Source organism: Miscanthus floridulus, chromosome 1 (assembly GCF_019320115.1).
Source record: "Miscanthus floridulus cultivar M001 chromosome 1, ASM1932011v1, whole genome shotgun sequence".
In the NCBI taxonomy this organism is placed as follows: Eukaryota; Viridiplantae; Streptophyta; class Magnoliopsida; order Poales; family Poaceae; genus Miscanthus; species Miscanthus floridulus.
The window spans coordinates 16,411,722-16,433,314 of NC_089580.1; the positions used below are offsets into that span (position 1 = coordinate 16,411,722).

Genomic DNA, 21,593 nt, shown 5'->3' on the forward strand with positions numbered 1-21,593 from the left:
CTTAAAAAAAAGAACAAGAAAGAACAAAAAATTCGGGTCTCCGATCGGGTGGGACAGCGAGTCGGTGACCTCGTCTGCCGTCTGTCGCGGACCGCGGCGGCGCGTCCGAGCACAACTCGCACACGGTGCGAAGTACGGTTTGTGCAAGTTATAAAACGGCAAATACCGAAAGTTCATTGGCTTTGCCGTAAATTTATGGGGGAAAGATCTACCGAACTTTTCCAATTGCTCGCCTGGCCCTTTTTTCTTTTGGTGTGTGTGCTCATCTGGTCCCGTCCTCTGATTCTTTCTAATGCATCTCAGGCTCTCAGCTTCTGATTCATGTGCCACTGTCTTGCTCCCTCTCCCACGTGTGCTTTTATGCCTCCATGTGTAGGTTCTCCACTGTGCGTCAGTGCATGTGTATTTGAGCTTTGGCGTGGCTACCCCGGGCTAGAGCCGTTCACTGAAAACGCCTCCTCCTTAAATTTGGCAAGGCTCCACCAGACAACGCCTCCTCCTTAAATTTGGCAAGGCTCCACCAGACAAGCCGGAGCCGAGTAAAAGCTCTGCCAAGCCCTTAATACTCAGGACTGTTTTTGGCTAGCTTAAACACCTGTTTTTTTAACAAAAAAAAATGCTAACCTAAGCAACGCCATGATCTCTTGATTTGTGCAAGAAAAAAAAAAGTAGTGATGACTTCAACACAACGCCGTTCCGCTTTTCAACCACTGTCTAGGTTTAAACGTTGGAGGTTGAAAACTAGACTTTATTACCTTAAAAAAAAACCTGCACGCACCAACGTAGAATTTCACGTTGCAAGATCTCAATTAACCCCTGTACAATTGTACAAAATTTATTCCATTATTTGCTATAATTTATCACCTATATCATATGATATGGCTATATCGTTCTGTACATGAAGAATGCAGGGTACTGACTTTAACTTAACTGGTGACTCGACAAAAGTTATCCAGATTCTGTTAAGCCGCTATAAGTAGACTATGCTCTGTCTTCCAGGCAGCGTGCGCGACCCGTATCCATCATCTTGTTAAACCTTCAGCCATCCCCCGGGGTACACATCAGGGACATTTTCTTTGTCCATGTTCTTGGCCCTTGAGTTGCTCCGAACTGATTTTTCTGAAAGAGATGGTATAACTGTCGCAAAGCTTCTCTCCTTGCTTCTTCTGCAGCAGTGTGGCACTGATGGATTATCTTAGAAGATATATTAGTGTTACTTTGCAGCGTATTTGGTAAAAGTAGTGCTAACATGATGGCGCACCTGAGATGGATCATGAAGAACACTGCGCCAACAAGGGTAATTCCTCCAGCAACTGACTTCAGAACCCCTTTCCCTGATTTGGGGACATCATCTTCAGGCCTTCGAGTGATGCTATCCTGAGCTATATCTTCTGATTCCACTGGTTTATCAGTGGATTCGGAACCGTCCTGCATGACAGAGGAGTGTTAGGAGCACTTCTGTGTGCAGGAAGCATAATTACAAGAGTGACAAGCTGGACTTGGAGCATTTCAGGAGTCACCATTTCATTCCTAGTGCTGACTTCAGGATTCAGCTCCCGGTACGTGCTATCACTTGTCACCCTAGTCATATTTGGCTCTATATTATTCACTGGATGTTCGGAAACCATCGGCAATTTGCCGCCTGTATTATGTGTTGGGGTCAGTCCTGAGTATGATTCTGAGCTCAAGTCTGATGGCTCGCCATTTAATCCATATCTCGGTTCTTCACAACTTGAACACACAGACTCCCTATCACAAGCAAGGGCATCACAATGTTGAACTATGGTGCCAGTCTCCTTTTGGAGGTCAGCTTCCTCTTTTTTTGGATGATCAGCTAATGTATCCCCATTTCCCTGAATATAATGATCTAGAGACTTGGCATGTCCATCGTAAATCCTTTCCGAATCTGTGTAAGAATGATTGTTCAACTCCAAATAATTCTTGCCACTGTCAAACGCCAAATGACTGCTTGTGGAATCTGACTCTTCTGAACTTAATGAACATTTAGCCACTCTAGTCCTTGAACATTGATCAGTTGCAGAATGAGTAGAACATGATTGTTTATTATGAATTAGAGGACTTGAATCCATGAACTCAGAATCAATAATGCCAATGTTAAGTGATCCCACTGATTCAGCTAGAGATTTTTCTTCATGCTTGTCATGTCCACTTTCTCCATAGCCTTCACTTTCTTCGTTGGGGGCATCACTAAATTGTGAAAGCACGGCTGCAAAATTATCTTCATCAACTGAGTCCTCAGGTTCTAGAAGAGAGAGTTTGCTTTCTGCTTCATCAGAGTCATAATGTGTGTCCTCGTGCTGGTCGTTCTGCCCTCCAAATATTATCTGAGAAAAATATATATTAAGTGAATAACATTAAGCACAAGTGTGGAAATACAATTAACCCTTTCCAAGACCCTGCCTGCTGCTGTAGTGCTTTAGAACCGGCACGTGGACTGTATCCACTTGAACTGGATGAGCTGTATTGTGGCTGCTCCAGACTTCTACAAATACCTCCAACAACATAGTTTGGCATGGATATTGTGTAGGTGACTATATCAAAATCAGGCACCTACGATCACAGAGAAGAAACACATAAATTAAAGTTATTACAGTAGGTAAGTCACTGGAAAATGCATTTCTTAGATATGCTTAGGAAGAACCTAGGACTTACATTTAGGTGCATGATGTGAGACTTTTTAGACACCGATCGTATGCACATACAGACTTTCCGAACATTTCTTTTTTCGACCACATCAGAAGGGGTAAACAGATCAATTCCAGCTAGCCCAAGGATTTGACATATCTGAAAAGAACAGAGATTACTAATTATCAAGCAACCATTTCAGAAGAAATGTAAACTAAGCCAGTAAAGTATATATGTGACCACATCATGCTTGAAGCCTTTTAGTATCAACCAAAGCTGTCGATGTAGCGTAGGAAGAAAACACAAATGCACCCACACATCTATGCCTGCCATGCTTCTAAGTCTAGGTCGTGGGTAGAAGAGGGGCCATTATCTTGCTGTAGTTAAAATTCCACCAGGTCCAAACTTAGCACCATTGGAATTTTTTGTTGGGTGTTTTCTTCACCTAAAAGTTGGCCCTATGCAGGATTAGGACACTAAGAAGATCCAGCAGACCAGCACCTATTCTTATCACAGAAACAATTTAATCCGATTTACATAAGTTACCACCTTCCGGTCATAAAAGCGTGTCATTTAGGACAATATTTAGTCAAAGCTTAAAAACCGCATTTATTTTGAAAACCTGTAGATTATATGTGTAAGAATACTTACAAAATCTCACAAATTTGAGAGACTTTAAGAATATATTTTAGAAGGAATTAGTGGCCAAAGATATGCATCAAAGATCGTGCAAAGTCAAATGAGACAAGTGTTTTACCAGAGGGAGTACAACTTTTTACTGGGAATTTGTACAAATTACAGCTGATCTAAAATAGGCAGACAGCCTTGGAAACAAATAAAATGATTGAAGTTCACAGCAAAAAAGCAAAGATACACAAATTTGTTTCATTTCTTTGAGCGAAATGTACAGCAAGGTAGACCCCCACTGATAGACAGATTTGTAGCTATACCTAATGCTTATTCAATTCCATTGCAGCAATGTTAGTCAGTAGAGCGTACATAACTCACAAGGAAGTAGCACAAAACACCATCTATAGACTATAGCAGATTCAATACTGGTTTTCAGAACTCTTCATGCACAAATATTGGCAGAACATTTCATGCGTCACAGACAATTTACACTGATCAAACTCATCAGACTGACTACTTAAAATGGAACCCATGCTAGAAAAATGCTTCACATGTGTTCGAGAAAAGAAAAAAAAAGCTTCATTCAAGCTCCTCTGATGGAAAAAAAAGTTTTGAAGGATTTATATACAGTTCACTTTTACCAAATTAATGCACTTCAAGTTAACAAAAATCTTGAACACATTAAGTTAACTTTCGCTCAAAAAGATATTAATAGAACTAAAGCGTCTAGAGGGAAAATGTGCAATGATCCATACCTTTAGAAAGGAGTCAACTTTTGAATAGGGCATGTATTTTCCACTGCTCGTACCGAAGGATAATCTCTCAAAAATATAAACTTTTGATTGTTTCAATTGTTCTCTGTTCTTTTTCAGTAACCTTTTCCATATTATCTTGGAAACTTGAAACCTAACAGCACAAATATAACAGGTGAGATGAACATAATAAATATCAGAGAGAGAAGTACACAATTAATCATAAAACAGTTCAATTCTTTCAGAAACCATTTATCCTAGGCAAGTAGACACTTGCAAAGAGACAAAACTATCTGAGCAAAAATATATGGATCAGTGGGATCCTAGATTTCTGTAGCTACACAATATCCATATGCATGGCACACACGTGCTAATTACTTTTGTTCATGCAGGGAGACCTCATGAAGAAACTGATCTTACAGTAATTCTCCGTCAGCAAGAAGATCAGCAACTAAAGTGTCTTCATCAAACCTAACATGAAGAACTTCTCCAAGCCAGATTTTTGTTTTTGTCTGAAACAAAAGTGAAAATAAATTGAGATGTCAAAGTAAGTAAATGATTAAATAAACTAAAATAGCATGTGTAATCTCTGGTTTACAGAAGCAGGATAACTAACAAGTTTTCTTTTGAAACAATAACTAACAAAATGTTTGTTTTGCATGAGGACAGTGCCAACAAAAAGGAGAAAGCAAACACTAAGAATAGTTGTATATCCAGTGCATTTTATTTATAAACCGTAGCAATTGAATTGGCTATACCTCACTAGATTGTATTGTGTTTTTAACAAAACTTCAGAGATTTAATGGAATGAAGCTACATACGGGCAGACCCAGTGCCGGAGGCTCCCACATGAGTGTGGTCTGGGAAAGGGATAAACCGAGACAAGCCTTTCCCCGCAAAATCATGGGTTCGAAGCAGCCTCTCCGCAGATTTTGCAGGGGAAAGGCTTGTCTCGGTTTATCCCTTCCCCAGACCCCACTCATGTGGGAGCCTCCGGCACTAGGTCTGCCCGTATGTTGCTTTATATATATCATCTTTACTCATATGATTTTGCACGAATGCAAATACAATTTTTGAGAAACTAAGACATGTTGGAGAATGAAATTACACTGCACAATGTCTCCTGTAGTATTGAATTAGCTTTACATGGCGAGGACCATTTGTCATGCCCTTAACTTTGTCAGGAAGAGATTGGATCAAACAGATGTGATATTTTACTAACTCTGTTGACATATAGAGAAATGGTCCGGCAAGCATTGCCCATTTTGACATTAGCCACGACTAAACATGGCCAAAAAAAAAAAAAAAAAAAAAAAAACCTATGAAAGAAATTCTACTGCCCACTGATTGATCTGAAAAGCATCTGTTTTAACAGCATCATATATTCATATATCTAAGATACATGGTCCCAAACTCCCCTGCACGTCTAATTTTGCCACAATTTCAACGTCGGGAGACATGCAACTGCAAGTGCGAAGTAGTATTCTACTCAAGTCTCAACATTCTAATGAAGTCCAAGTGCCAGAAACCAGCCAAAAATAACCTCATATGCAACCGCAGCGATAAAGAATTCAATCGGCAACCATTTAGTCCATGTTGCCCTCTTAACTACTAGTAATACAAAAAAATCGAATTCATCAACAAGGGATCCTGTATAGTATCTGGCGTGCGAACCCTTTGAATCAAGAGCTAGCGCCGCCACGAACGGAATCACTGGATAATCTGGCACCAATACAGGAGGCGTCCGTCAGCAAGCACGGCGGAAGGCACTCCACTAAACCGCGGTGGCCCGGAGGTCCAAGCAAGCACACTCACTGTTCCATTAGCTCCCTGTTCCCCCAAGAACCCCAACCAACCAAACAGAAAAGCTTCGGGACCTCACCTGCAGGAAGGCCTCGTCGAGCTCACGGAAGGTGGACGCGGACGACGCCTCATCCACCCGCACCGCCCCCTGCTGCCCCTGCTGCGCCCTCCTCATCCCTCCTCCTCCTTCTCGATCACCGAATGTCACGTCACGGGGTGGCCGCCGCCCCATGACGCTCCAGCTCAGATCCTCGTGCGGCCCGCCGCGGGCGGCGTGCAAGCTCATGGCTCCCGAGGTGTCGGTCTGCCTGTTTGCCAAATGCCAGTAGTTTGCTACTACTACACTTCGGCGGAGGGAGGAGGATGCGTGAGCATGCTTTGCGTTTGCGTGCGTGTGCGTCGCGGGGGGTGGACCGATGGAGCCGTGGAGGCGAGGCGGCAGCCGCGTGTCGTGTCCTCCGCCGGAATAAGCGCGGCGCTGCTGCACCTGCGCGCATTTACTCGCGCGTTTTTCTCGCGGCGACTGACGAGGACATGATTGGATTTTTCCCCTGCGGGTGCCGAGACCGAGAGGGGCAGAGGGCGCGCTCCGGACGCGGGACGCAAGCGCCCGGTTTAATTTCTCCGGGTCGAGCCAAGCGGAGTTTGCCGTGTGAAGCGACGCCGGTGACGGTCAGTCAGCTGGCGGCACACGAGCGCTCGGGAGTGGGATTCAGGAGCCGAACCGGACAAAGGCACAAAGCCGCGAGACGACAGGGACCGGGCACGAGCTGTGGACGTCCGATGCGCCATCTGGTTCGTGTGGCCAGGGAACTGGCGCACGGGATTGCGTTAGACAACTCACAACTCTAACAACAACGCCTTTTAAAAAAAAGAAGACGAAAATTTCCTTACAAAGTCCTTGTATCTTAGCGGAGAAAAACAAATGGCCTACATTTGTATCCAAAACCTTTAACAATAGACCACATCAACGAGCGCGTAACTTAGCTGGATTTCTTATGGTAAAACCTACGCACCTAGTTAAGTCCAGCATTAACACGGGTTCACAATTTTCTGAGTTTTTAATATTTAATATCGTTGTTTTTGATAGGTATGATATATGTCCATGGATAGGGAATTGTTTGGGATGGCTTCATGAATCTCGAAATCTCATGGCTAAGTCTTTGTCTTTTAAAGATCTACAAGGCTAGCGTTCGGACATCCGGACGCAACTTCCGTTCGACGCACCTAACGCGCCTTGTCCCGTCTCCCACGTGTATGTCGCGCCCACGTGATATGAGAGCCCACTGCGCCGGCGTCACCACGCCGTGATGGCTCCCCGAGCATGCCATTGATCTGAAGCGGCGTGATGAGGACCCACTCTAGGGCCGTGTACACCGGTGTAGACGCCGTCCTCCGGTGGAGCGTTGCCTCCATCTTACAGCCGATGTCGCTATGGTTCCCACGCTAGCTCTCTCTTCCTCGCACCCTACATCTAGATCAACTTTTGAAACGCTCAGATGAAACAAATTGCAACATACGACTGAAAACAGATAAAACATTTGAAACATACACTTGCAACATAGCCATTGTAACATATGCAACATCCAGATAAAACACCTGCAACATACGTCTGAAATAAATGAAATATTTTGAACAAACAAACTCTTGCAACGTACCTCTAAAACACTTGCAACATGTGCAGCATCCTAATCCGCTTTTGCAACATCCATATGAAACAATTGCAACATATCTCTCAAACACCTAAAACACTTGAAACATACATTTGCAACATAAGGAGAAAAATGTCGGGATGATCGATTCCGGTCGTCGGGGTGGGATCCGGTGGCGCGCGAGCACAACCACCACCAGCACCGCCCCCGACTAGGCAGGCCGCGCGCTATGAGAGGGAGCGGGCGGCTCGCGGCCAGAGCAAGGAGCGAGCGATAGGTGGGACGCGGAGAATTTTTATTTTTTAATCCTTTCTTATTCAATATTTTAATAATAATCACACCTAATTTTTTTTTTTTGCGGATCTCATCCTTTTGGTCACGCCAGTGCCGTCGGCACGACCAAATAAAGTTATCGTGACACATGCATTGGCGCGACAACATCTGCCATGTTAGACGACGTTTCCGACGTAGAAAATACTGTCACGCCACTCCCGCTGGCGTGACAAGACTGAACCTTTGAAAAATTATAACTCTTTGATTTGATGTTGGATGAAGATGAAATTTATATGAAAATTGTAGCTCTCAATGAGATCTACAGCTTTCTTATTTTGAGTTTTTCCATTTGAGAGCGTTAAGATGCTCAAAAAATAATATAAAATTTTAGGAGCATAATAACCTTGTACTAGTGCTCGTCGCATTAGAAAAATAATATCTTTTATGTATGGTGTCAAATGAAAATACTTTTTATATCAAAGTTGTAGCTCCCAATGATATCTACAACTTTATAGTTATGAGTTTTCACATCCAGAGTCGTTAAGATGCTCAAAAAAATAATATAAAATTTCAGCAGTATAATAGTCACGTACTAGCGCTTATCGTAGTAAAAAATAATATCGTTTTTGTATCGTGTCAAATGAAGGTACTTTTTATATCAAAGTTGAAGCTCTCAATAAGATCTACAACTTTATAGTTTTGAGTTTTTACATCTGTGGTTGTTAAGATGCTCGAGAAAATAATATAAAGCTTCAGCAACATGTTAGTGGTGCACCAGGGCTTCTCGCCTAACGAAAATTATTTTTTTCTTAAACGGTGTAAATGAAGAGACCTTTTATATCAAAGTTGTAGCTTTCGATGAGATTTACAAGTTTTTTGTTTTGAAGTTCTTCGTCTGAGATCTTTAAGATACTCAAGAAAATAATACAAAATCTAAGCGGCATATTAATCACCACCAAAGCTTATCTTTTTAAAAAACATCATATCTTTAATATTGAATAAATATACTTTTGAAATGAAAGGTGTAGCCCTCCATAAGATCTACATCTTTCATTTAAGAAATATCTTTATGCGACATGAAATCAGAAATATATGATTTTTTCTAAAGAAGGTAACCTTAATGCCCCTTAAATTTTGTATTGTTTTTTATTCAGCATTCTAACGATCTCAAATGAAGACCTTCAAAGCTAAAAAGTGTAAATCTTATCTATAGCTACAACTTTAATATAAAAAAGTATCTTAATTTGACACCTTCCAAGAAAATATAATTTTCGGAAGGCGACAAGCCATGGTACACGGCCAATATGCTGCTGAAACTTTATATTATTTTTTGAGTTACTTAACAACCTTAAATGCAAAAACTCAAAACTATAAAGTTGTATATCTCAATGGAAGCTACAACTTGGATATAAAAAGTATCTTCATTTGACACCATACAAAAAAGATATTATTTTGCTAATGCGGCAAGCGCTAGTACGTGATTATTATGCTGCTGAAATTTTATATTATATTTTTTAGCATCTTAACATCTTAAAATGAAAAAAATTCAAAACTAGAAAGTTATAGATCTCATCGAGCTCTACAATTTTCATATAAAAATTATCTTCATCTGACGTTGTATTGAAGAGTTATGAATTTTTGAAAGTTGAGTCTGGTCACGCCACCCTCGGTGGCGCGACAAGACAGCACTGTCATACCAACGGGAGTGACATGACAATGTTTTCCATATCATAAACGACGTCCAACGTGGCATATCTTATCGTGCCAACCCATGTGGCGCGACAGCGTTATTTGGTCACGCTAGCGGGACGGCGCGATCAAAAGGGTTAGATTTGCAAAAAAAAAAAAATTAGACACGGTTATTATTAAAATATTGAATAAAAAGGATTAAAAATATAAAAAAAATCGTGGGACGCGTGACGGTTGGGTGCGAGGAGCGAGCAGCGCAGGTGGGACGCACGATGGGCGGGAGCAAGGAGCGAGCGAGCGAGCGGCACGAGGTGAGACGCGCGGTGGGAGAAAGCAGCGACAGGGGCAGAGTCAGGAAGTTGATTTTTTGAATGTCAGGGAGGCCAATAGTGTTGAATTTTCAAAATTTATTTGAATTTTAAAATTTAGTGAAAAAATCACGTTCATAAGGGTCTGGGCCTTGCCTGCCCCCCTTGTCTCCGCCCCTAGCAACGAGGCGGACTGAGGCGTGCGGTGTCTAGATGGGACGGACGTCGGTGGCCAAGCATTATCATTTGAAGACAGTGGCGGATATAAGCCTAGGGCCACTATGGCCACGGCCCTAGGCGTTGGCCTATTTTCTCTACACTGTAGCATACTGTTTCAAAGAGGCCTAATTAATCTACCAAAATGAGCCCATGGAGTGGCCCTAGGCGTTGGGCCAGCCCAGCTCCGCCACTGTTTGAAGATACGAATATACGTGCATATATGAGTATCTCTACAGTGTGTGTAGGCCTCTATCGCAAAGCTTTGTTCATCGCTACCATACTCGAATCGCAAAAGAGGAGCAGCAGTTACCCTCTAGCCACCCCGATCAACCATAGCCAAACAGGGCGGTTAGGACTGGCAAGGGGTGGCTTGTGCTTGATTAGAAAGGACTAGGGTTTGGCTAAGAGCGACCTACGAACAGAATGAGACGATCATAAATTTAGGCTGGTGGTTCGTGGTACTATTGGACACCTGTTTTTTTAGTACTCCGTAATAAGACCAAAATAAAATTTTAAAACCTTTTTTTTCTATAAGCATTCTTGGAGATGCATCTCAAGTTATTCCAACCATTTTTCTCCTCTATTTGATTTTCTCTTCATCCACTGGACCACACCAAACTGCAGCCTAGCTCACCATCATCGGGCTTCTTCCCATAGGTGGAGCTAGCTACATGGACATGTGGCCCATGGACCACACTAAAATTTACTTCAAGCTTAAATTATAATAGATGAGCTCTCTAACATTATGAAAAATTACACATGGACCACTCTATAATTTAATTTTACATCTTAAATGAACCACACTTGCTATAGATCCTAGCTACACCTATGCTTCTTCCTCTTGCTGCCAAACGAGAGCACCAGGACTTCCTCGTCCCATGTCATTTCGCTTCAGTCTATTATTGCACACACTAGCACTACAACCTGTCCCGTCTCAACGCCTATGGCACACCACTCCCTACCCCCAACTACTCGGTTGTCCGCTCGACACACACACAAGCGTGCACAAAATTTGCAATAGCGCACTGCCCTACCACCGATGTTGCAAGTACTCTTCGTTGTTCTGCGCCACAACACTCATGCTCGGAAGCATAGTCGTGACACTTTGAAGATGGGAGAAGTCCATTTGTAGCCAGACGATGGGAGAAGTCCGTTTTTAGTCATTCAACTAAAGCTGGAGTTCGATTTTGATCGTCCAACTTTAAAACCATTTATATTTGGCCGTTGAACTGGTTTCAACTTTGGTTTACTGGTTTTTGCTGACAAGATAACAAGTGGCAATGAGGCCACTACTCGTCAACCGCACTGCATTGGTCCTCTGCTGCCTCTGCTCCTGTCCAGGCCGATTGCCTCCTTTGCGGCAAAGCCGAACCCCGGCCGGCCCCCAAACCGCGCACCGCAGGTACCCCATCCTTGGCTTCCCACGCCGCCCTTGTTGCCCTGCACGCTGCTCGCCGCCCTGCCTATACATGCCGCACCTCTGCTGTCGCACAGCATGGCCAAGCACTGAGCCACCGGCCAGTCGCGCCCCAGTCTTGTCCGAGCCTCAGTGCGGCTAGGCTGCCGGCAGGCCGCAGTGCCTATTGCCGGCCAGGAGACCGAGTCGGCCACGGCCTCCTCGACATCTCCATTATCGCACTCGCCTCTACTTCTGCACCCACACCCGATGCATGTGACCACCACCGACATCAGGGAGCTCTGTGTAGAAGCGGTAGGCCTGCACGATGAGCCCCGCGTCGACACAGAGACACGACCCCCGAGTACAGTTCAAAGCCGAGGATGCAAGGAGCCATCCATTCACAAAGATGGTGCGTCCATATTCCTGAACCACTGCGAGTTGTTATGGTGCTGACGAGTTCATGTAGCATGACATAAGCAGCAGATGATAGAACTGGATAACACAATAATCCCGTAGATGATAACACCAGAAAAACCAGTTTCCTATGCGATGAAAAACAGGTACACCAGGCGATTCAATGCCCCGGATGCTTTTAGAGCAACAAACCATTAAGTAAAGAATGGTGATGTCAAACATTCACAAACATCAGCTAACCCGGCCTACACCAGAGGCAATTGCAACCCTTTTACCTACAAGCGTACACAAATCTACGTAAATAACCAGGAAGAAAACCCTTTGCCTAATGAACACCCAAAGAATACAAAAACACAGAGCCAATGCTGCCCACCAACCCTACGGACTACCGACTACAGATGCTAAACTATACCCTAAACAAGCCCACATAATTCCATTCTGGAACCAGTAGTGTAAATCATAAAGATCTGCAAAGCATAGATGCCCATCAGTGTCAGCCTTAAAAGCTGAGTGTTTGGAAGCTTGATCATTCCCCTTGTACAAGGGAGAAACTTACCAACACGTGACCTGAGCGTTGGCCTCACAACGAGAAACACCCCACTATATCAATACTATAGTCTGATGGCAGGGGGAGATGAAGATTCAAATGAAGCTCGCAGTGGTCTGTTAACAAATGGGTGCTCCAAAAGTTGTGATGCAGAAGGTCGGCTCTCAGGATCAACTCTTACACACTGGCCAATGAAATCTTGTGCCTCCTTCGACAGATAGTTGGGAATAGTAGGCTGTTCCCCTCTTCCAATCATGAAGAAAGCATTTGTCTACAAGTAACAAAGCATATTATAGAGACACGGTGACCAACACTGGGCAAACTAGGTTACAGCTTCAGGGGAGAAGCATATTATATATATAATGATCTCATGCACTAGTAAAGGCGCTATATTCTCGCACAAAGTGATCAAATCAAGGAAAAGACTTGACAGAAGCAAGTCCATCTTCGTAGGATTACAAGATATACGAGCTTGCAAGGAAAACAAACAATGACTTTCCCAATAGACTTGACAAAAAAAAAAGGACCTTAAAAGACAGAAAAGAGAGGAAACTTTTGACATTCTAGTGTTAATTTGTTGCAGAGTCTAATAGAGGATTTTTTTTTTCTCTTCACCATAACTTCTAGACTCTTCTCAACCAAATGTTCAACATTCTAGACATTAGATAAGGCCAGTACAGTAAACAACATCTTAACATGGTGATATTTGAAAGGTATGAGTAAATTAATGTTACTTGATTGTAATATGGAAAATCAAAACATGACATACCCACTCGACATTAGGAAATGGTATTTGCCGGGTCAGCATTTCCAACACGGTGCAGCCAAGGCTCCATATATCAGCTGAAGGCCCATACATCTTTTTAGGATTAATAACCTGAAAATGAGAAGGTAAGAATGTTCCAGACAAGAGATGCACAAGTATTATCTTGTGAAAAATAACATCAAAATAGATAGTTTTCAATACAAAGAATGGTAGTTACACAAAAGTAATAAGAATGTTAAGGGGCTATTGCGGATTTTTCCATTGGTTTCTTGTCTTTTTCAAGAATGCCACTCAGAATGTTAAATTGTAACTTTTACCTCAGGTGCCATCCAGTAAACACTTCCTTTGCATGACCTTAGCATATTAATTTTTGACATCTGAAACTTGAACAAGAAAACTACAACCATAAGACAATTTGACACTGAGAACATGGAAATAATGAGCAGAAAGACGAAGGCTAACCTCCTTTGCCAATCCAAAATCTGCAAGCTTTACAGATCCATTAGCATGCACCAATATATTGGCACATTTGATATCTCTGCATATGAAGCAATTGTTTCAGCTGAAGAAATTACTGAGTCGAATGGAAGGATCATGCAGACATATCCATGCCCCACAAAAGTAATGGACACCATTAAGATAATGCACTACCTTTACTATTTCACAATTATCAGTATAAAGTTTTAGAATCATCCAGGATGAACAGCTTTATTTATTTATGTAACCTCCATGACTCTACGGTGTATGACTGCATGGCACACTCATAAAAAGGTGGACCAGGGCAATCGGTAGTTCTTGAAGTAGAGATGGGAAAATAGATTTGTTTCCCTGAATATGCAATTAACAGCAGAATAACACATGGGCTAAAAAAAACCATCTTTTCCTCCCTCACGTTACTCTTTGTTGGACATAAATTTAGAAAACAAGCTGTTACCACTACAGCATTGAAAACATTAAATTATCCCCATAAAATACTAGATGATGGTCAGCTTTGTACCTGTGGACCACATTTCTCTCATGGAGGTAAACCAATCCATTAAGAATCTGCCTTGTGTATGCGGAGACTTGCGATTCTCGTAGTTTATACTTTTGATAGAGGGATGAAAGAGATCCTTGTGTGACAAGCTCAATAAAAATATAGAGTTTGGATTCTTCCTGCATTGAAACATAAACAGATCACATGAGTTCATCAATATCACTAAGACATGCATATAAAAGAGGGTGCAAATGGAATAATAATCAGTTAAATTCAATCATCTCTTAACTAAATGAATAAACAGGGAGTATTAAAAGAAGAGCACAGTACCTTGTCAGTTCCATAATACTGGACTATATTTTCATGTTCAAACTGACTGAGGAGTGCAATTTCCTGAAAAATACAAAACACAAAATTAGAGCTGGTAACTGGTGACAAATGTAGCCTAACCAACAACTGATGATATTATGATTAATCAGCAGCTATAACCTGCTCAAGTGCAACAATAGATTGTTGTGCGTTGCTTCCTTGGTCAAGCAAAGATACTTCCTTCACAGCAAAAAACGCACCCTCACTGCAGATTCATTGGCATAAGTTCAAGATATTTTCTAATGGAGCAACAAAATGAAGAGCACACTTTACACTATTCCAAGTGGTGTTTGACTTAAATTCTATAATCAGGTATTCAGGTGAAAGACATTCTCAATGTCACTCCTAAGAATCTTTTTTAGCTCAATCAAGCATTCAATTTGTAAAGTATTTTAATCATCCATTTATCGATAATTTTTTTCTCGAACATGCAGGAGAACTGCGTATCATTTCATTAAGAAGAGAGAAGAAACTATACAAGGGAGAGGGAAAGGAGTAGAAACTCTTAGCAGTTAGCACCTACACACACACCCCTAGAGATGACTAGAGACAACCTAAAGCAAAGGATCACCTGACCCCATCAATTGCATTTATTGATAATCAGTTACTACATCTTCAAAAGGTTGAGATTTCCAACTACAAAGATCCTTTTCAGGACAAGGTACCATGAAGTTTACTGGAGCATTAGCAGGTTACTCATGGCAAAGAGTTGGAAATGGATAGATAAAGGTCTGTTATGAGAATACTTGTTACCATACAAATCCAATGGTGCCATAAGTTCACAAGTATGAAAAACCATGCAAATTATAAATAGCAATATCAGCATTTGTTCAGAAAAATAATAAACCAACATGACAAATGTGGTGAGTATTGACTAATGAGACAGGACAGACCAAAGGGCAACACTCTGCCTATTATGATATGTTGGTCAGTGCATTCTTAGTGCTTTGCAAATAAAAGGGGTTACTAAAGAACCTTTTGTTGGTCACACCTTCATCTTTGTTCAAAAGGTGTCAGTTTGAAGTGTGCTCTCTATAAGTAAAACATATCCGTTCAACAATGTGGAAACTTTGTGACCCGAATTCCAATTTCCTTGATGAGCTATGGAACTTTAGTTTAATTCAATATATATATTAAATAAATTGCGAAAATATAACATCTTGTTCACTACCTAAATCATTACTGGAGGAAAACTCAGGCACCAAATGAAAAAGCTGTTCAAGCTTATTACAAGGGGCTGTTTGACTAAGTCTAAATAACAGGACAACTTATAAAATATGCCTATATTAGACCAAAGGCTGCCGTATATTTTGCAGTGACTGATGAGTAACAAAGTAAATACGCAAACAAAATGAGCTCACAGTAATATTATTCAAAAGCACTGGCACTTACTCACTGATCCCCTCGTACACCATCCCAAATGAGCCGCTTCCCAGAAGAGCACCACGCATCCATGACTTGATCTTCCGCTTGAACTTGCCATTCGGTGATATGATGAACATGGCCTCCGTGGTTGTACTGGACGCGTCATCATCATTCGTCGTCGACAATGAAGAAGTTCCAGTGAACCCCTCGAAGGTCTCCCCTATCCTCAACTCTTTCAGCTCGCCCTCCACTGCTGCCACCCCATCCTCAACCTCATTCTCTTCCTCTGTGTCCGAATTGCAACGAGTGTCCACACGTTCTCCCAGTTCACTTCCCTGTTCCCTGGGAGCAAACGACTGCACAATGTCCCAAGCGGACCCAGTCATGTAATCGTCAACGACGGACCTCCTCACCGGGGGAGGAGCGAGTGCACCAATTGGCGGAGGCGGGGAGAGTAAAGGCGGCCGTGCACCCCGTATCCCTACCTCCCCGCCTCCCCTCCTTGGCGAAGGCAGGGGCAAATCCCCGGCGGGAGCCACAATAGCAACGGCAGGGGCAGCCTTAGGTGACTCCTCGGGCGCCGCAGCGGAAGGCTCCTCCGCCGAGTCGGTGGCGGTGGAAGCGGACGAAGAGTGGAGTGACTCCTCAGGAATGGGGGCAGGGACGGAGCGAGTCGGCGGAACATCGGGCGCCGAGACCGCGCGCGCAATTGGCGAGGGTTCATCGGCGGGTGTGGACGGGTCGAGGCGGGAGCGCGGGAGGAGGTCGGAGTTAGACCGCGACTTGCGCGCCTCCCAGGCGGCGACGGGGACGGCGAAATCCTCGGGCCCCGAGAGCCCCAGGCTGCGGCAGAGCTCGTCGACCTCCCCCTCCACGCTCCCGCTGATGCGGAGGTCCGCGCCGGGGGCAAGGTCTAGGGAGCGCGAGGGCCGGAGCCCCGGCGAACGCTGCTGCTGCTCCGCGGAGGACGAGGATGACCACGACGCGCCCACCGACGCGGACGCCCCCGCGCCCGCCTCGTACTCGATGCGCTTCACCGCGTTGCGGCGATCCAACCGCGGGCTCCGTCCGCGGCTCCCGCTCCCGCTCCCGCCGCCGCCGCGGCTGCTGGAGTCCATGGAGGCGTCCGCCCCGCCGCGGCGGCGGCTGGAGGAGGAGGGCGACGACGAGGGCAAGCCGGAGGAGGAGGACTGCTTACGGCCCCACGAGAACATCTGGATCCATACGAGGAGCGCAGCTCACACCTAAAACCTGAGCTCCATGGGAGCGCGTCGGAATTCGGACTGGATTTCGCACCCGCTGTTGCGCCGCAGCATCGGGGAAAGGATTGGGGGAGGAGCTCGGCTGCTTGCGGGAAGGGTGCCGTGGCGTCGTGGTGGGAAGTGAAATTTCCCTTTACAATACACAAGAGGCTGAACACGCTTTTGGGTCTATGCCAGGTTGTCCTACAGTTACACAGGGCCCAGTGTAAGAGACGTGGAAGCTAGGGGATGGCAGTTCCGTGGGTGGGTTTAAGGAAGTGGCGGAGGACTGGCCGGACGCGGGTTGACTGCGACGACGAAGGAGTGGTGCGGTAAAGAAGGGGTCGGGTCGGACCCGCGCGGGGCCCGGGCGTCAGTGGAAGAACACAGAGTAAATGGCTGCCATTGGCGTGGATGTGAGGTCAGTGTGGGCGGGAGCGTGTGAACGGGGCTGCTGCCTGAATCCTGATCCTCCGCGCTGTCAACGGCTGTGGCGCATGGCGGCGGTTGCCGGTGAGGCAGGCAAGAAAATTTGGAAGGAGCTGGCCCGGGACTGCGAGTCTGCGATAGCACAGCAGCCGCTACTCCGAGTCCTAGCCTTTGGATCGGAAAACAGCACGTGAGGATTGTGCTAAAACTCCCTGTCAGTGTTTCGTTTACTGGTTATTAGTTGAAATTGTGGACTTAGCGCCTGCAGGCTGCTAAATTGTTACTAGTTGCTATTAAGGAGGAAGTCAGCTAATATCAATTTATTAGCGGTGCTATTATTAGTTGAACCACATTTGGATCCTCTCGCTAATTTGTAGTACTTGCTCCGTTCAAAAATGTTAGTCGCATTTGACCAAAGAAAAAGTCATACAAATTAGATTTTGGCCCTCGATTTCTCTAAGATAATAAATAGTCAATCGCTAAAAAACGAATGTCATCTTAGAGTACTTTGAATGTAAATCTATTGATGCAAGTTTTATGCTCTAAACATGCATATTTTGACTAATTATTGATCAAAATTTATAACTTTTGACTTGTTCTTTGGTCAAATACGACTACTATTTTTGAACAAAGGGAGTATTTAGTTTGGAAACCAACTGATAGGTATTTATTGGCCTTGTAGTTCATTTTGAGCTATTAGATGGTGTGTTCTGTATCATTAAGTGCTAATATTATTAACTACTAACAACTAGCAATTAGGATCCAAGGCACCCCACTAATTATTGATTTATATACTCTCTGTATCCTAAAATATAAAATGATACATGTTTATTTTAAATCAAACTATGCTTGACCAAGTATATAGTAAAAATATAATATTTGCGATATCAAATTAGTTTCAATAGATAAATTATAAATAGCATAGTTTAACTTATGACAAACTTAGATATCTCATGATAAAAAAAAAACTTAGATATCTCAGATGTAGAGAGTACATGTCTCGAACTTGGAGGTTCGCATAATCGTGTGACAAAGATTTTAATTAGGGAGAAAGGCTTAATTCTGGTAGGAAATGGAAAAGATCGCAATTTTCCAAACAAGTTACAGCTATTGGTAATACTACTTTATATTAGTCCAGCAACTTACTAACATGCATCACCAAAGTCCGAGATGTGTTCTCGACGCTCGTTCGAAACAGAGAAATTAACATAGCCAAATGAACTATCGCAATAATCTGGAAACTTCACTCATTTTAATCGCTGGGCCTGGGCGCTGGCTGTGTTTTGTGCGAGAGAGACCGCCTGATGAACCGAATTGAACGTTCTCCCTTCTCCGGCGTGGCCCCTACCCATGCGTTGGTTTACGTGCTAGTCGACGGCGACGCGCATGTGTTCCCACCTGCGGAGGCGCCCCGTCGGAACGGCGATGCTGGCGCGATGCGCGAGCGCCACGTTCTCGCCAACGCACGCCTCCCTCCCACCCGGACTCACCGTCTGACAGCCGGTCTAATAATACAGCTGGCTTGTTGGCTGTAAGGTTTTTTATAGCTTTTTCTTAACCTACTCATATAGTAGTTAGCTCTTTACAGTTAATACATGGCCTACTTGTTTTTCTCATAAACTTTCTTGATTCTCGTGCCCAAACCGGCTGTAAACTTACAACCCACTTCTCATCTCTCTCCTCCCCTCCCCTCCCTTCTCTACCTCATCATTTAGTCGGCTTAAAGCCTGCTATTATACTTGCTCTGATAATGCGGGTGGCGGCTAGCACCGAGGTGGCCCCACGTGGCAAGTCGATCGGCTCCCGGGAGTTGTTTATTCCTGTGACGTTTCTGTCAGAGCCAGCTCTTTCCGCTCCTGTGAATGATGGTCCGTACGTCGTTTACCTCAATTAGCATATGTTTATTTTCGATCTTAGCTGGCCTTTGTATGTTTGCGAGGAGAGATTACATATTGTTGTTCACAGCAGTGACTCCGGTGATGGTCAAGCTCCAGACCCACTCGAGACACCTCCTCACTGTCAGATATTTGGGTTGCAATGGCACGTTCTCGAAAGAAATTCATGTTACAAATTCTGTGCAATTGTGCATTGTGCTGCCAATACTACTAGCTGAACGTTTCCTAGTGCACGACCTCTGCAATCTTCTGGTTTCTGAATCATTACTTTTGGTAACGGCAATGCTCCACGTCCGTCCGGACGGACGGCTTCTCCACTAAAAAAAAATGGACGCTCGTTCACCTGTTGCAGCCTTATCCACCGCGTCCGACTCCACTGTGCTCGTCTTCCTCGCCTCCGCTCGTGCTTCCTGGCCATCGTCCTCCATCCTCAGCAGCTCCAGTGCCCAGGCCGGCGCTGGCGACCCTCCTCTGTCCCGGCCGGCGCGACCTCCCATCTCCCCAACAGCTGTCGTCGACCTTCTGCTCGCGCGCTCATCTTTCCTTGCCTCCGCCCACACTTCATGGCCGTCGTCCTCCATCCTCTGTAGCTCCGGCGCCTGGTCCGCCACCAGCTTGGCCGACACGACCTCCCATCAGCTGTCGCCCACCATCCTCAGGCACCGGCTGGCCGAAACCAGCCGTTCCCCCACTCTGCGCTGCATCGTACAGAAGAAGGGTTATAAATGCACGTTGCAAGTCTATGTTTCAAGTGTTTTAGATGTTTCATAAGTATATTACAAGTGTTTCATATGGATGTTGTAAAAATAGATCGGAATGTGTTGCATATGTTGCAATGGTTGTACACGTACGTTGCAAGCTTGCTTTCCCAATGTTTCATCTGTGCTAATTTGAATGTTGCAAGTGTGCTAATTGGAATTGAAAGCATCTAGGCCCCTAGTTGGATTTCGGTGATTAATGTCAATACAAGATTACTATGACTAACGTGTGTTTTGCAGAGGCAATTAAGTTAGGTCATGGTAATAGAGATCGATTGGGCAATCGAGGTTGTCATGCCCCTACGATGGAAATCGTTTCGGTTTTCAAAGGATGGACGACAAGGTTAATGATAACTAGTTCTAAGTGTCGATTGAAGTTGGAGAGACACTTAGAGTAGTTTAGGACTTTGTTTTTTCCTTTGGCCGTACTATGAAGGGGGGTATGAACGGGTAGCTTGACCTAGTTGAGTCTAGTGAGTTAGGTGTGGTGCACACTTGTTAAAACTAGCTCTAGGTAGCTCCTATGAATGCCTAAGATCCTTTGGAGCAAACTTCATTCACATATGTTCGGAAGTTGGAAGTGAATGGAGGGTCAAATACTGACCGGACGCTGGCTCCGGTGCGACCGGACGCTGGCCGCAGGGTCCGGTCAGTTCATTTGACCGAGAAGATCAAGTCTGGTGTGACCGGACGCTGGGAGGTCATGTGACCGGACGCTGAGGGCCAGCGTCCGGTCAACTCCAGTAAGGGTCCAGACTTGGAAAAGTGTGACCGGACGCGTCCGGTCAGTGTGACCGGACCCTGAGTATCCTGTGTCCGGTCATTTACAGTAAGCATCCAAGAGCGACCGGACGCGTCTGGTCGGTACTGATCGGACCCTGACAGCGTCCGGTCATCACTTGAATGCTAGTTCACGGGTTGAACTGACCGGAGCGTCCGGTCATCACGACCGGAGCGTCCGGTCATCCCGCAGAAGCTCATAACGGTTCGTTTTTCAGGCTGGCTTATAAATAGAAGCTTCACTCGTGAGTGGAGCATCCTTTGCTCATTCCAACAGCTGAGAAACACGTTTGTGAGTGCCAAGAAGAGCAAGATCCTAGTGAGGTGTTTGTGATTTGAGAATCCAAGAGAGTAGCCTCACTAGCAAATCAAGAGTAGCAAAATGTACATCCATCTTCTCATTAGGCTTCGCGTGATCAAGTGAGAGTTCGTGCTTGTTACTCTTGGTGATCGCCATCACCTAGACGGCTTGGTGGTGATTGGGAGTTTGGTGTTCACCCGGCGGAGCTTGTGGGTGACCCAACTCAAGTTGTGAGCGGCTTTGGGTGATTCGCCGCGACGGAGTGTCGAAGAATCAACCCGTAGAGAGCACTTGATCCTTGCGCGGATCAAGGGGGAGCTACACCCTTGCGCGGGTGCTCCAACGAGGACTAGTGGGGAGTGGCGACTCTCCGATACCTCG

At 44.6% G+C, this 21,593-nt stretch overlaps 2 protein-coding genes across 5 annotated transcripts; both read right to left on the reverse strand.

Moving 5' to 3' along the window:
• Nucleotides 1-824: 824 nt before the first annotated feature.
• On the reverse strand, nucleotides 825-6,420 carry LOC136551591 (protein OPAQUE10-like). 2 transcript variants are annotated; one of them, XM_066543173.1, is made up of 8 exons: nucleotides 5,911-6,420; nucleotides 4,449-4,540; nucleotides 4,032-4,182; nucleotides 2,674-2,805; nucleotides 2,422-2,571; nucleotides 1,521-2,345; nucleotides 1,262-1,428; nucleotides 825-1,166 (listed from the first exon to the last, which is right to left on the reverse strand). In XM_066543173.1, exons 1-8 carry the CDS (start codon nucleotides 6,115-6,117, stop codon nucleotides 1,031-1,033), a joined length of 1,860 nt encoding a protein of 619 aa, XP_066399270.1. In that variant the 5' UTR covers nucleotides 6,118-6,420; the 3' UTR covers nucleotides 825-1,030. The 2 variants fall into 2 exon arrangements, with proteins under 2 accessions (XP_066399270.1, XP_066399320.1); XM_066543223.1 differs by having other exon boundaries at nucleotides 825-1,182.
• A 5,464-nt stretch (nucleotides 6,421-11,884) lies between these two features.
• On the reverse strand, nucleotides 11,885-17,178 carry LOC136551381 (mitogen-activated protein kinase kinase kinase 1-like). 3 transcript variants are annotated; one of them, XM_066543076.1, is made up of 9 exons: nucleotides 15,836-17,178; nucleotides 14,564-14,648; nucleotides 14,405-14,467; nucleotides 14,096-14,253; nucleotides 13,561-13,636; nucleotides 13,416-13,475; nucleotides 13,102-13,209; nucleotides 12,342-12,603; nucleotides 11,885-12,252 (listed from the first exon to the last, which is right to left on the reverse strand). In XM_066543076.1, the coding sequence occupies exons 1-8, from the start codon at nucleotides 17,020-17,022 to the stop codon at nucleotides 12,397-12,399; spliced, it is 1,944 nt and encodes a 647-aa protein (XP_066399173.1). In that variant the 5' UTR covers nucleotides 17,023-17,178; the 3' UTR covers nucleotides 11,885-12,252; nucleotides 12,342-12,396. The 3 variants fall into 3 exon arrangements, with proteins under 3 accessions (XP_066399173.1, XP_066399061.1, XP_066399122.1); XM_066542964.1 differs by having other exon boundaries at nucleotides 13,416-13,481; XM_066543025.1 differs by having other exon boundaries at nucleotides 11,885-12,603; nucleotides 13,416-13,481.
• Nucleotides 17,179-21,593: the final 4,415 nt, after the last annotated feature.

Excerpts from the sequence above, each read along its gene's own strand:
- LOC136551591 (XM_066543173.1), bottom strand. The coding sequence starts at position 6,117 with ATGAGCTTGCACGCCGCCCGCGGCGGGCCGCACGAGGATCTGAGCTGG. Across the intron at positions 4,541-5,910 it reads TCGACGAGGCCTTCCTGCAG|ACAAAAACAAAAATCTGGCT; the intron begins GTGAGGTCCCGA and ends CTTTTGTTTCAG. Across the intron at positions 2,572-2,673 it reads CTCACATCATGCACCTAAAT|GTGCCTGATTTTGATATAGT; the intron begins GTAAGTCCTAGG and ends CTGTGATCGTAG.
- LOC136551381 (XM_066542964.1), bottom strand. The coding sequence starts at position 17,022 with ATGTTCTCGTGGGGCCGTAAGCAGTCCTCCTCCTCCGGCTTGCCCTCG. Across the intron at positions 14,649-15,835 it reads GTGTACGAGGGGATCAGTGA|TGAGGGTGCGTTTTTTGCTG; the intron begins GTAAGTGCCAGT and ends ATGAATCTGCAG. Across the intron at positions 13,210-13,415 it reads TTTACTGGATGGCACCTGAG|GTTATTAATCCTAAAAAGAT; the intron begins GTAAAAGTTACA and ends TCTCATTTTCAG.